Source organism: Ursus americanus, chromosome 8 (assembly GCF_024610735.1).
Source record: "Ursus americanus isolate L20-20 chromosome 8, mUrsAme1.1.p, whole genome shotgun sequence".
NCBI classification, from domain to species: Eukaryota; Metazoa; Chordata; class Mammalia; order Carnivora; family Ursidae; genus Ursus; species Ursus americanus.
Genome location: NC_142134.1, coordinates 52,253,025 through 52,268,130, shown reverse-complemented (window position 1 = coordinate 52,268,130; position 15,106 = coordinate 52,253,025). Strand labels below are relative to the sequence as shown.

Genomic DNA, 15,106 nt, shown 5'->3' with positions numbered 1-15,106 from the left:
ATAAATACATAAAATCACTGCCTTTACCCTGTAACCCTCTCTGGTGCCGCATCTTTTTCTACATCCTCTCACTTCCTTGGTCTCGATCATCTGTAATTTTTCTCACAACAGTTACAATGGTCCCCATAATACCAAATTTAATGAACGTGTCTCAGTCCTGATTTCTTCTGTATCTGGCATAATGGATAGCTCACTCATTCATTCAGCAAATATTTACTGAGTACTTACGTGCTGGTAACTGAGTTACTCATAAGCAAGACATATACAGTTGACCTTTGAACAACACAGATTTGAACTGCATGGGTCTGTTTATACACAAATTTTTTTCCAATAAATACAGTATAGTATTGGTAAATGTATTTTCTCTTATGATTTTCTTAAAAATACTTTCTTTTTTCTGGCTTACTTTATTGTAAGAATACAGTATATAACATAGGGTGAGCAGCCCTCACCCCTACATTGTTCAAGGGTCAACTGTACATCTTTATGGGGCTTGTACTACTAAATCTCTTCTGGTTTTGGTTCACCTTCAATGAACTACTCTTCATTGCTTCTCTATGGCATTTCCTCCTCCACCTATCATCAAACATTTGTTTTTCTGGGTTCTGTCCTTGACTCACGCTCTGTTCTCTCGGGAGACTATTCTTGGGAGAGCTCAATTACTCTGATTTCAACTACTACCTGTATAATCCTAACTTTACATCTCCAGCCCTGAATCATTTGCTTACACTTTTGGCAGTACCAACTGCCTCCTGAACGTCTCTGTTTGGATGTCCCAAAGCCTTTATAACTAAATAGGACCAAACAATTTGAAATTTCATCTCCCACTACCCTCCACAACATCCTGCATTCTTTTTCTTTTTAAGATTTTATTTATTTATGTGACAGAGAGACAGCCAGCGAGAGAGGGTACACAGCAGGGGAGTGGGAGAGGAAGAAGCAGGCTCCCAGCAGAGAAGCCCAATGTGGGGCTCGATCCCAGAACTCCGGGATCACGCCCTGAGCCGAAGGCAGACGCTTAACGACTGTGCTACCCAGGTGCCCCAACATCCTGCATTCTTGATCTCAATTCATGGCACAATCACGCACCCATCATACAAACTGGAAACCTAGATATCATTCTAGATTCCTTCCTCTCCATTCTTCTTATATAATCAGCAATCAAGTCCTATTATTTTTCCTTCTAAATATTCTTCCAGGGGCACCTGGGTGGCTCAGCTGCTTAAGCATCTGCCTTCAGCTCAGGTCATGATCCTAGGATCCTGGGATCGAGCCCCACATGGGGCCCCTTGCTCAGTGGGGAGCCTGCTCTCCTCCTCCCTCTGCCTGACACTCCCCCTGCTTGTGTTCTCTCGCTTGCTCTGTCAAATAAATAAATAAAATATTTTTTAAAATAAACACAACCTTATAGAAATCATCCTTATTTTCTCATTTATAAATTCCTTAAGCAGGCATTTCTTAACAACTGATGTGTGAGAAAGACACAGGAAAATTATAAATCTAAAGTCATTTACTTGCTAAGAGGAAAATCATTCTACTTGCTAAGATGATTCCTTCTAGAATTTTTTTTTTAAAAGATTTTATTTATTTATTCGACAGAGACAGCCAGCGAGAGAGGGAATACAAGCAGGGGGAGTGGGAGAGGAAGAAGCAGGCTCATAGTGGAGGAGCCTGATGTGGGGCTCGATCCCAGAACGCCGGGATCACGCCCTGAGCCGAAGGCAGACGCTTAACCGCTGTGCCACCCAGGCGCCCCTAGAATTTTAAAATACTAGTGCCATGTTTTTAACCTCCAAAGCCAGTGGGTTCTGGAAAAAGATTTCATTTATATTCTTTATAAAGAGATTTAAAGAAGAAAACATTTATTTATGAAATAAAAGTATGAAAAATAATACTTCTGTTTCTTTGTTTATAAAAGATAGGTTATTAAGAATAAACAAGTATGAGCTGGAAAAGAAATTATTTTAGATCTTAGCTCTGGACTCAATGTCAATGCAGAACATACTATTTTAAATTTAAAGCACTGAAGTCTTAGGAGGAAGAGTTTCAGATTTCAATTAATGTAAATAGTAATATCAACAGTAAGAATCTGGCCGGGGAACATGGCTAGCCAACTGATTTTTTTTTGTTTTCTCCAAGAAGAATGTCTAATTCCAATACATTTTAGCTCGTATCTTTTTAAGATTTATTTATTTTATTTTATTTTAAGATTTATGTATTTATTTTAGGGCGAGAGAGCGCAAGTGCATATGTGAGTGGGGAGAGGGGCAGAGGGAGAGAATCTTCAAGCAGACTCCCTCTCTCTGGGCTCAGTCTCACGACCCATGAGATCATGACCTGAGCCAAAACCAAGAGTCAGACACTCAACCGACTGACTCACTCAGGTGCCCCTAGTTTTCATTTTCTCCAATTCAGGATATCTTTGTTGTTTGTTTTTAAGTTAATTTTTACTGAAATAAAACAAAAGTACATAAAACTGCAAATACATTAGTATAGAAAAGTGTGTAGCTCAATTTTCAAAAGTGAACACACTTGTGTAACCACTATCATGAGAATTAGAACATTAACTAAATCAGAACCTGCAGTTTGCCCTCTCCGAGTCACTAGTACAGCTCAAATTAACACCACGCTGATTTCAATCATCAGAGATCAATTTGCTTATATTTGAACTTTATACAAATAGAACTGTACAAAATGCACTACTTTGTGTCTGACAGCACATTACTTTGGGGAGAACTTAACCATATTCTTGCACATAGGAGTAGTTTTGTCAATTTTCGATGCAGTATAATATTTTATTGCAGGATTAGGCATATCATTTATGTATCCACTCCAATGCTGATTAACATTTAGGTTGTTTCCCATTTACGTCTCCTATGAATAGCACTGTTAATACCTGTCTTTTGGTGCACATATGTATGCATTTCTGTTGGATATACACCTACAAGTGAATTGCTGGATCAGACTACACAGATTTCCAGCTTCGGTAAATACTGCCAAGCACTCCTGAAAGTGGCTACACCAGACTACGTTCTGACAGCACTGTGTAAAATTCCAATGGCTCTAAATCCTTGTCAACACTTAGTATTGTCAGTAGTAATAATTTTAGCCATTCTGATGAGTGCCCTTTGTTTCTGAAGACTGAAGTACACTGCTGGCAGAATTAATTACTTATTGGATATAAATATGGCTTACAGGGTTTCAGATGACTTGCAGCCCTTTTATAAAACTCTTACTAAGTTATCTTTCCAAAATGTTTTTTTTTTAATTCTCCAAAACCAAATCTAGTAGTAATGTTATAACAGGAAAAGAAATGCTATAGCACTAAAGTAATTTAAAGGACTATTATGGGGTTTGGGGGCGCCTAGGTGGCTCAGTCAGTGAAGTGGTGGACTCTTGGTTTGGGCCAGGTCATGGGATCAGGCCTGGGTTGGACTCCACACTCAGTGCAGAGGCCGCTTGTCCCTCTCCCTCCCTCACTTCCCCTCCCACAGCTCTGTCTCTGTCTCTCCCTCTCTCTCAGATAAATAAATAAATAATCTTTAAAGAACTGTTATGGATGGTTCATCTGGTAGAGAAAGAAAGGGTAAAGCACAAACAGAAGCTTACACACACACAGAGATTTTTGTTTTTACTCCACGTCTGATTTAGATTTGAGTAAATCTATGATATTGGGTAGCTACTACTCTGTGGGTGCTTTTTCATGGATTTCTATATTTTATATGCCTATAAAACTGGGTTGAGACTTCCCTTCCAAAGGACTAACACATTTAAAGACTATGATTAAGCAATTGACTCTTGATTTCAGGTCATAATCTCAGTGTAGTGAGATGGAGCCCCCAGTCAGGCTCCTTGCTCAGTGGGGAGTCTGCTTGAGTTTCTCTCCCTCTGTCCCTCCCCTTGCTCATACTCTCTAAAATAAATAAATAAATCTGAAGGAAGGAAGGAAGGAAGGAAGGAAGGAAGGAAGGAAGGAAGGAAGAAGGGAGGAATGAAGGAAGGAAGGAAGTAAAGGAGGAAGGAAGGAAGGGAAAGAGAGAGAGAAAGGATGAAAGAAAGAAAGAATAAAAGAAAGGATGGAAGGAAGGAAGGAAGGAAGAAAAAGAAAGAAAGAAAGAAAGAAAGAAAGAAAGAAAGAAAGAAAGAGAAAGAAAGAAAGAAAGAAAGAAAGAAAGAAAGAAAGAAAGAAAGAAAGAAAGAAAGAAAGAAAGAAAGAAAGAAAGAAAGAAAGAAAGAAAGAAAGAAAGAAAGAAAGAAAAAGTGATTGGGGCGCCTGGGTGGCACAGTTGTTAAGTGTCTGCCTTCGGCTCAGGGCGTGATCCCAACGTTATGGGATCGAGCCCCACATCAGGCTCCTCCGCTAGGAGTCTGCTTCTTCCTCTCCCACTCCCCCTGTTTATGTTCTCTCTCTCACTGGCTGGCTATCTCTGTCAAATAAATAAATAAAATCTTAAAAAAAAAAAAGAAAGAAAGAAAATGTCTTAAAAAAAAAAAAAGAAAAAGAAAATGATTGATAAGAGTCTTACAAATAACAAAGCTTTCCTGAAAGAAAAAAAAAGGAATATATTAATGGTGGAAAAAAATGCCACCATAAAATTTCCAAATGCTTCTCTGTTGGGTTTCTTTTTCTTTTCTTTTCTTTTTTTTTTTAAAGATTTTATTTATTTATTTGAGAGAGAGAGAGCCAGTGAGAGAGGGAACACAACAAGCAGGGGGAGTGGGAGAGGAAGAAGCAGGCTCCCAGCGGAGAAGCCTGATGTGGGGCTCCATCCCAGAATGCTGGGATCACGCCCTGAGCCGAAGGCAGACGCTTAACGACTGAGCCACCCAGGCGCCCTTCTGTTGGGTTTCAAAAGCATAATATTGTGAAGTCATTTTACAGTGAAATTTTTAAAAATGGGATACACATAGCTTAATAAAATCATTGGAAGCATATCTTCCTAACTATACATTATCTAAATTCACAGCAATTTAGGGGCACCGGGTGACTCAGTCAGTTAAGCATCTGCCTCTGGCTCAGGTTATGATCTCAGGGTCCTGGGATCAAGCCCCACGTCGGGCTCTCTACTCAGCAGGGAGTCAGCTTCTCCCTCTCTCTCTATGGTCTCCCTCCCTCCCTCCCTCTCTCTCAAATAAATAAATAAAATCTTTTTAAAAAATTCACAGCAATTTTGAAATTCTAACTAAACAAATTTGTGATACTAAGCACTAGATATAAAAGACATCATTTATCCACTCACAGTTTACCTGATAGAAGTACAGTACAATAACCCCCAAATATCATGGGCTTATATGAATTAATATTATAAACACCCACAGTTTTATTATTTTCTTTGTACAGAACACCTTTCTAAAATTTTACTATTACAATATGGTAACCATATTAACAAAATTAGAAAAATAAGAGAAAAAATTACCCATATTCTCACTGCACTAACACCACCATTATTAATATTCTAATAAATTTTTTCCCAGTCATTTTCCCTGGGCATACTTGACATAATCACAGTTGTAATGTCCATACCATTGTGTATCTAGATTTCTCATTTAATTTCTTTTCAGTTGCAGTCATAGATTTTTACATTAATAGCAATTTATTTATCAAAAACAGTAAGAAAACAAAGAACATAAGAACAAAGAATTGTTTAAAATGGTTTACCTCATAAATAGGGAGCGTAGGAGAGTTCCATGCGTTGATTCTTGATTCATTGACGTCAACAACTGTTACCCTGATTTCGGGGCACATATGAGCAATGACACTACACGTAGGTCCTCCAACATAGCCCGCACCAATGCAACAGATCTTCTTAATTTCAAACATGATTAAACTAGAAGGGAAGCAGTAAGATTGTTCTACTATTGAAAACAAAATTTAAAGAAATCGCATTGCACGTTTATCACGCTTTATAAAAACTGTCAAGGTGACAGATAATCTGGAAAGATTTCCTGCATTCATACTCATTAAGAATTATTAAAAGAACGATAATATATAACATTCCAATTGGAATGTCCGTTCTTGGCTGCACTAGCATAAAACATGGGGGGAAAAGTAACTGATATTACTGAAAAAGAGCCACAAAGATGATAATGACCTAATATTCAAAAATTCAAAAAGCAAAATAAAACCTTACTTAGGCCTCTAAGGCCACAAGGGTAATTCTGACTGCTGAGGAAAAATTCAAGGGTAAACACACCAGTGCAATTCTTGCTTAAATAAATGCCGGTGTACAAAGGTCAGCCTTATGGCAGGTTTAGACTAACAGGACAGATATCAGGAAACTTGACAGATAATAAGATTAGTTTGAAAGTCCAGAAGCGGCCTCTGTGATTATATTCCCTATACAATTTGGCTTCAGCAGTTTATTTTTAGGTACCTGACGATGATCTTAAACTCCGTTTCAACTTTAATCAGAAACTGTGACATGGTTAAACAAAAGTCATTTGTGTAGTTAGCAAAGCTGTTACACAGATTTTGATGGGTTTTCAAAAGCCATGTAGGTGAACTGATTCACACTTATCCAAATGACAAGGTACTGATTTATGTATAAGAATGTCAGTTTATTCATTATAATGAGAACAAGAACTGTCAAACTGATCCGATTTTTAGAATTTTAGTCTTTGCCAAGACCGACCTCCGACATCATCTAATCTAACCCACTCATGGATTCCAAAGAGAAGGAAAATGCCAATCAGAGAGTTTAAGAACTTGTTAGTATACTCCTGCGTGGGTCAGAGAAGGTGCTATGGAGGGCGGATCTTATTATAATGCCTGGCAAGTACAACCCTACTCTGAAAAAAGATACCCGAGCCACATAATTAAGATGATCCAGTTCCCTTAAGTCTGAATCTGTATTAATCAAACAATGTTCTAATCACTGGTTTTCTGGGTAGACTTCCCTCCTGGAAGAGAATGAGCTGAACAGCCCATACAAGTATCCTGGTCTGTGTTAGGAAACAACTAAGTCGGCTTATAAATCAATCTTCAGTTCAGGTCATGTTTAGCAGATATCAATTCAAAGTCTAATCTCTAATGACCTTTACTTAAAAAGAACAGAAATTTGGTAAAACAGTAAAGATGAGCAAAATTTGGAATCTACCGATTCTACAAAAGAAAGCAATATTCTTAGTGATACACATACAAAGAAATCTTTTAAATTTATTTTTTGTGGGGTGCCTGGGTGGCTCAGTCAGTTAAGCATCTGCCTTTGGCTCAGGTCATGACCCCAGGGTCCTGAGATCAAGCCCCATGTTGGGCTCCCTGCTCATCGGGGAGCTGGCTTCTCCCTCTCCCTCTGCTGCTCCCCCTGCTTGTGCTCTCTCACTATTCTCTGTCAAATGAATAAATAAAATATTTTAAAAAATAATAATAATAAAATAAAATTTATTCTTTGTTTTGAATAGGTAATAAATTCATATGGTACAAAATTAAATCTGTGTGACAAAGTATACAGTAAGAAGCCTCAAGTCTACCCCATCCCTATCTCTTGGCTACCCACTACTTTGCTTTCACAAGCAAACCTTTTATTAGTTACTTGTGTATCCATCCAGTGTTTCTTATACAGTACAAGTAAATACACATATGTATTTTAATAATCCTGACTTTCTAAATTCAAGAGGTAAAATACTATAATATACTATCAACATGTGGCTTTTTTTCATTTAATGTATTCTTACCTATTTCCCCCCCTCGCTCTTTTTATTTTTTATTTTTATTTTTTTCTGTTTCCAGTAAAACTCTCTCTTTTTTTAGAAACAGTTACACTGTATTCCATTGTGTGGATGTACTTACCAGGAAATATTAAAACCATACTAAATCTGGTAGATCCTCTTTAATTATTTTTTAAGTAGGCCCCAGGCCCAATGTGGGGCTTGAACTCATTGCCCTGAAAGCAAGAGTTCCATGCTCTAAGAGCTGAGCCAGCCAGGTGCCCCTGGTAGATTCTCTCTTTAATAATCTAAATAAATGGGTTAAGAGTTTCCTATTATCACCTGTGAAGCCACACAAACATGATATTTCTATTAAACTTGAAGGGTTCCAAAATTCACCCTAGCAAAAATACTGAGCCTAACAAAATTTACTTTTGGCAACCATTCATCTTTTTCTTCACACTTCTTCTACTCTTCAGTTCTGACTTACTACTCTCCAGGCTTCAAGTGCCCTATACACAAGAAGAAAGAGAAACTGCTAGGAGGAAAGAACTGCATTGGGATTGACAAGCAACTAAAGCTCAGGGGAATGTTCTAAAAAGCTCCCACTTGTGGGACAGTTGAGCCTGGAGCAGGCTTACCACAGACGTGTCTCCAGCATTCACTGCCACTGTCCCCACCTCTACAGTAGAAAGGGCTTGGCATCGGGTTTCAGAAAAATTGTTTCAACTGCTTCAGGCCTAGTCCTTTGGTCTCTTTCACGAAAAATTAATATTCCCAATTTAAGGGTCTACCTGTGGGCACAGAAGAGAATCTGGCCATAGATACAGGTCCTGACACTCAAGAATTTAACAATTTACTTAGGGAAAAATTCAACTGAAAAACATTTATTAAACACCCTATGTACTCTGGATACAACAGTGAACATGACAGGTACAGTTCCTACTCTTTCACGGTTATATTCTAGTGGGAGAGCGCAAAACAAAATAACTGCAGCTGTGATACATTCCATAGAAAGGAAATAAACACGTAGGTGGAGAAGGAGAGACTGTCTACGGGGGAAAAAACTACTGTAGATAGGGTAGTTAAAGGAGGACTCTCTGAGAAGGTGACTCTTAAGCTGACTTTAAAGATGAAAAGGAGGGGCGCCTGGGTGGCTCAGTCCGTTAAGTGCCTGACTCTTGATTTTGGCTCAGTTCATGATCTCAGGGTCATGATCTCAGGGTTGTGAGATGGAGCCCCTTGTCGGGCTCCATGCTCACTCAGTGCAGAGTCTGCTTGTGATTCTCCCCCCCATCTCAAATAAATAAATAAATAAATAAATAAATAAATAAATAAATAAATAGAATCTTAAAAAGATGAAAAGGAGTTAGTCACACCCAAGCAACATATAAGGCAGTATAATCAATCGAATGACTAAATGAGTATTAAAGTCCAGAGGGAAAAAAAAATAAGAAGGTATCTACATCAAGGGAAAGATAGAATCTAAGCTTGGCCTAAAGACTAAGTAGGATATAGAAAGAAAAGATAGGTGGGGGAGAGCACTCCAGTTGGGGGGGGGGGAGGAATAAATAAGGACTTATAAACAGAACTGAGTCCAAAGAAGTAAGACTAAGGACTAGTTGGATAAACATACGGGTATTAAGAAGTGGTAAGAGGTACAAACTGTCTTGTAGAGCGGAAATGAATTTAAAGTGGGTCTCAAATGCCCCTTTCAGGGAAGCATGCCCACGGCAGTTCAGGAGGTTATAATTTAATAACTTAAGGCAACAAGGGCGCCTGGGGGGCTCAGTCGGGTAAGTGTCTGCCTTCAGCTCAGGTCATGATCCCGGGGTCCTGGGATGGAGTCAAGCATCGGGCTCCCTGCTCAGCGGGGTCCTGCTTCTCCCTCTGCCCCTCTCCCCTGCTAGTGCTCACTCATGCTCTCTCACAAAAATAAATAAATAAAGTCTTAAAAAAATAAAATAACTTAAGGTAACATAATTAAAAGTAACGATAACAATCAATAGCATTTGTATAGCTAAAATCTAATAAACTCCACTAAAGGAAAAAAAAGGGGGAGGATCAGCCTGTAGCCTGGAAAGAGGGAGTTAAGAACAAGAATGATGTGTTTATTTCAGCACTGTCTAGAGAAGAATGACACAGAATCTGGAAGTCAGAAGTATTCTGGTTTCAGAGAGGTGGGGTAAGGATAGGCTTTCCCTATGTTTATGGCATGTTCTCCAAAGATTCCTTGCTCTGATTCCACTCTCCCTTATGGATTCAGATTCCCAGGAATCATAATACCAGAAAGGGATGACCCAGATTTGAGATAGCAAGCATTCCAGGAACTGCAATAAAATTTCCCTACTGTAATATTAAGGTTTCATTCTAGTGTAACCATTAGTCTCTTATGAGTTTAATCATTTTAAGTTAACATCTAAAGTCTTGGGCCGCCTGGGTGGCTCAGTCGTTCAGCGTCTGCCTTCGGCTCAGGGCGTGATCCCAGAGTCCTGGGATGGAGCCCCACATCAGGCTCCTCCGCTATGAGCCTGCTTCTTCCTCTCCCACTCCCCCTGCTTGTGTTCCCTCTCTCGCTGGCTGTCTCTATCTCTGTCGAATAAATAAATAAAATCTTAAAAAAAAAATCTAAAGTCTCATTAACTCTGGGCCCATGGAGGAAAAAAAAAAAAATCTAACTTCCAGATCTGCAAGGCTGAAGATGAAGTCGTAAACTGCGATGAAGCTGAAGAACTGTCCCGCCAGTGGAATACCCTTACTCGACAGCTAGCCAACCTCTCTAATTACAACCAGTATATTGGGATACCTAAAAAGTAGAATTTCAAAGTATTTTTGGACCAGAGGATCTTTTGGGATTACCATTTAATCCTAGAGCCAAGAGGTTATAACATTCTTACATAAACATAGATTGAATGTCTACATGATGCAACTCTTAGGTTCAAGGAGTTCACAGTTTAATAAGGCGCTCCCAGGCTAACAGTTCTTATCTGCTGCTGTTACCTCTACACTTAGAACAGTAGGCTCTCAGTAAATACTAACTGAATCAATGAATAACTCTCCATCGGGGCCTGTTTGAGATGAAGACTGTTATTTGAATATCTTTAGCTCAGATGGCTGATCATTGTATTTTTGCTGAAATTGTCCAGAATACTATCGGCCTCTCTTTTTTATGTAGAACTTTGGCATGTCTTCCCAGAAATACTTCTCATCCACCTTGACTGCTAGGCTGTATTTAGCTTGCCTTACATACAGCACCTGGGGTAGACTACTGATGGATCTATATCATAGAACTGCATGTGTTTTGGGGTGTCCCTGTGGTGCTATTTCACATGAAGCATGGCTTATAGGTGACAGTGGGAAAACTACTGAAGAACTGTGCAAGTCCCAGTAAATCGTCACTTGGAAGTTTCACTACAATCTTCAATCTTTATTATGGAGTTTGATACAGTGTTAGTGTTAGTAATATACTTTGCCTGACACAGATGTCTTCTGATTCCATATTCCATTTCTACTTTTATGTACCTTCAGATCTTCTATTGTGCTGTCAGGGAAATGGGAATGTTTGCTTACTGAGTATGTCAGTTTGAAATGAGTTTCTACCTCTGTATTTTGGGAAAATCTCAACAACCCAGGCTGTTCCAAAACTACTCTTCCTCTAAAATTTTATAAATTCAGATCAATATTTCGACCTAGAAGATGTGGCTAACAAATATCGAAGGTCCTATTACAATCGAAGCTGAGTCTAATCCCTCCATCCCCACCCCTCTTCAGTATACTCTGCGTAATTACCCAGTAATTACGTTGTAGTTGGATACATCAACTTCACACATCACCTTAGTCATTTCCAAAAATTAAATACTAACAGATGCTTGACCTGGGAAAAATATTTAATCAATGAGAAAGGCAGTGATACTGTTCTATCTAAAGGGCATCATATAAAGCTGTGGAAATAAGTGGGAAGATGAAGTCTACTTATTAGTTACAGACTTAATGTTTGAGAAAGGAGTACAGCAATGGGAGATGAAATGAGATCCTTTCAATCAGGGTTGTCTACCACTTACCTTAACTAGATGCTGGGTATTAACAAGCACATCTCAGAGCAGACAGTAAGCTCTTTCATTTCCAGAACCCCCCTGAAGAAACAGACCAGACTACTGTTCTCCATTTCATAGGGGATTTGAAGAAACTCAAAGAGTCACTGTGTCTTTGAGGGCAGTCAATGGACAGCTACTCCTCTGTATATCCATGAAAAAGGTCCTTACCAGTTAATCCCTCTTTTCAGTACACCATAATTTTCAAGCCTACTCAGTTATCTTCCTATATATAAGAAGTATGATTTTTCTTTTTTCTTTTCTTTCTTAAAGATTATTTAATCATTTGAGAGAAAGAAAGCACAAGCAGGGGCAGAGGGAGAAAGGTCTCGATCCCAAGACCCTGAGATCACAACCTGAGCTAAGACAGGCGCTTAACTGACTGAGCCACCCATGCGCCACAAGAAATACGATTTTTCAAGATTTCACACAAACATGATCCCCTGAAGTACCCAAGAAAGGCTTTCCCTGACATGAAATAAAGCAATTATATGGTGTGGCAGCCAATAATGGATTCCAGCATAGCCCGTACAGATGTCACGAATGTCTTAGGATTTCGCCCTCAGGGGCTTTCTGGCTTGTTTCCTCTTTAGTACTTAAGAAGGGAGGCTAGTGGGGCGCCTGGGTGGCACAGCGGTTAAGCTTCTGCCTTCGGCTCAGGGCGTGATCCCGGCGTTAAGGGATCGAGCCCCACATCAGGCTCCTCCGCTAGGAGCCTGCTTCTTCCTCTCCCACTCCCCCTAGTTGTGTTCCGTCTCTCGCTGGCTGTCTCTATCTCTGTCAAATAAATAAATAAAATCTTAAAAAAAAAAAAAAAAGAAAGAAAAGAAGGGCGGCTAGTGATAGGAGGTGAACAGACTAAACACAAACAAAAGACCAGGACTCTGAGACCAAAATGGGGTCCCTAACCAGAGGACCGCTTCCTTCGGTGGACGTTCGGCTTCCTGGGAAAATCTCATTTGTTTCAAGTCAGAAAGTGAGAAAAAGAAAGAAGCGTCTGGAAGACTCCCGAGTGTACTCCCGAGTGTAGAATAAAAAGCCCACGCTATCCCCATTCTCAGGGCAGCGGACCAAAAGGCGATTCCCGCCCAGAGCCCAAAGGAGGAGGCCAGGGTCGTGAGACTGGGAGCCCCTGACCCAGCGCAGAGCGCAACCGGGAGCAGCGCGCACTCCCCCGCCCCGCTCCCTGCACATCCCGCGGAGACCGGGGACCTTCCCAACGAGGTGGCAGGGCCAGCCCGAGAAAGGCGCTTACCCACTTCCAGGCACCGAGCGCAGCGGCCGCTCCGATCCGGACTGCTCGGACAGCTCCTCTCTATGGGCCGCGCTGCAGCAGCTCCTGCACACTCGCCCTGCTCCGCCTGACCTCCTCTCACCGCCCGCCCCTCCCTCTGGCTGCCAACCACTGCACCCTGAGTCCCGGGCCCGAGCCCGTATTTAAAGGATTCTGCCCGAGAAGGCGGAGGCTTCATTCCCCCGCAGCCAGGCCCTCCACGACTCTGCCCTCCACCGCATCCCTGCTCCTCCTCCCGCCACACTAGGCCCGGGCCCGCCCCTATTTCCTGCGGACCCCAGGGGCGGGCAGTCGGGGCGGTGCTAATCGTAGCTGGATGGGGAAGCCCCGCCCCTAGCCGCGCCTGGGCGAATCCGCTAGGGCCAGCTCAGCGATCCCGCCCCTGCCGCTCGCGGCCCTGGGCGGGGCTGAGTGCGTGGCCAGTCTGCTGAGGCCCTTGGGGTGGGGCTCCAGGTGCCGATAGGCCGGGTACTAGTCTTCCCGGCCGCCTGCAGACGAAGTCTCGTCGCCTGGCCTCGCTTCCCTCCCTGTGTCCCGATCCCCGCTGACGGTCGGCGCTGAGGTGGTACCGCGTGCGCGCCAGGTCGGCCATGATCTAGGACTGCGGGGGTACTGGGCCGTCTGCGGCTCGAGGGGACCGGAAGGTCTCGGCCCCCTTTCCGGTCTCCCCAGCAGCCCCGAGGACCGACCTCGTCTTTCGGCCCCCTAGACCCTGTGGGTCAGACCGCCCGGCGGCTTGCTCCCCTCCCACACCCTCCGGGCCGGCGGCCCAAGGTTTAGTCAGATCCCTTCCCTCGCCACTTCTGGGAAGGAGGCGCCTCGCGTCAGTAGGGATGCTGAGTCCCGTCGTGACTGGACCAGTTAGTGCCTCCGCCCTGATCCCTGGGAGGAGAAGCATGACACCCACGCCCTCCAGACATATTTTCCAGAGCTACTCCTGCCAAATTCTGGATCTGGGTTGTCTGCGCTGAGAGTTTGCAACATACAAGTTCCGTGTGTGAGGAAGAGTAAAATTAATGTGTGGACGCTGCCCGTTTTTCATGAGGAGGGCAGTTCTGTTCTCTTTCTCCTCTTCAAAGTCATCTTAAGTCTCAGATCTGTGAAGAGAAAAGCAGTCATGACTTTTTTTTGTGTTCCTCATTAAGAATTATATCAGGTTACATCATCTGTACTTGAAGTCAAAGACCAGTTTTATTTTATTTTTAAGATTTTATTTATTTGTCAGAGAGAGAGAAAGTACAAGCCAGGGGAGCAGCAGGCAGGGGGAGAAACAGGCTCCCTGCGGAGCAGAGCACCCAACGCTGGACTCCATCCCAGGATCCTGGGATCGTGACCTGAGCTGAAGACAGATGCTTAATTGACTGAGCCACCTAGGTGTCCCCAAAGACCATTTAAAATACGTCATGAGGAACATGATTAGGAGTTTATAAAGGCACATTAAAATACCTCATAGATGCTGTCTGTTGTTTTTTTAAAATTTTATTTATTTAAGTAATGTCTACACTCAGCATGGGGCTCCAACTCACCACCAGGAGATCAAGAGTCTCATGCTCTTCCTCATGAGCCAGCCAGGCACCCTGAGATGATGGTTTTCTTGATAGGATCATGACAACTTCTAGAAAGCTGTTAAATGTTGATTAAACAGTTTGCTATAGATTGTAGAAAGTATGATATAATATGCAGGTGTTGTACATTCTAAGCAGGTAAATTCATTTATCCAACAAATATTAGTGCCTATTGTTTAAACAGTACAATCTCAGAAATTAAATAAGAATATCAGTACTAGCTAGAATGGACCTTTGGATACAGGACACAGTTCTCAAAATGTACTGACAATCCCTGAGACCCTTTCAGAGGATCCAGGAAGTCAAAACATTTTCATAATAATACTAACATGTTACTTGTTTTTTTACTCTCATCTTCTCACATGTATACAGTGGAATTTTCCAGAGGCTGTATGACACATGATATCATAACAGACTAATGGAGATTTATAGATTAATAAAAATGTGAAGCAATACCAGTCTTCTTACTAATTTTTAATTTGTAAATACAGTAATTTTTCATAAAAATA

General features: G+C 41.5%; 1 protein-coding gene across 1 annotated transcript in view; it reads right to left on the bottom strand.

The window, feature by feature from the left end:
• Positions 1 to 13,282, bottom strand: part of UGDH (UDP-glucose 6-dehydrogenase) — a 29,481-nt gene extending 16,199 nt beyond the window's left edge. Inside the window, exons 1-2 of the mRNA XM_045816370.2 lie at positions 12,994 to 13,282; positions 5,660 to 5,828 (exon numbers count right to left, since the gene is read on the bottom strand). Coding sequence (XP_045672326.1) covers positions 5,660 to 5,821 — 162 coding nt within the window. The 5' untranslated portion in view covers positions 5,822 to 5,828; positions 12,994 to 13,282. The remainder of the gene's footprint in view (positions 1 to 5,659; positions 5,829 to 12,993) is intronic.
• Positions 13,283 to 15,106: the final 1,824 nt, after the last annotated feature.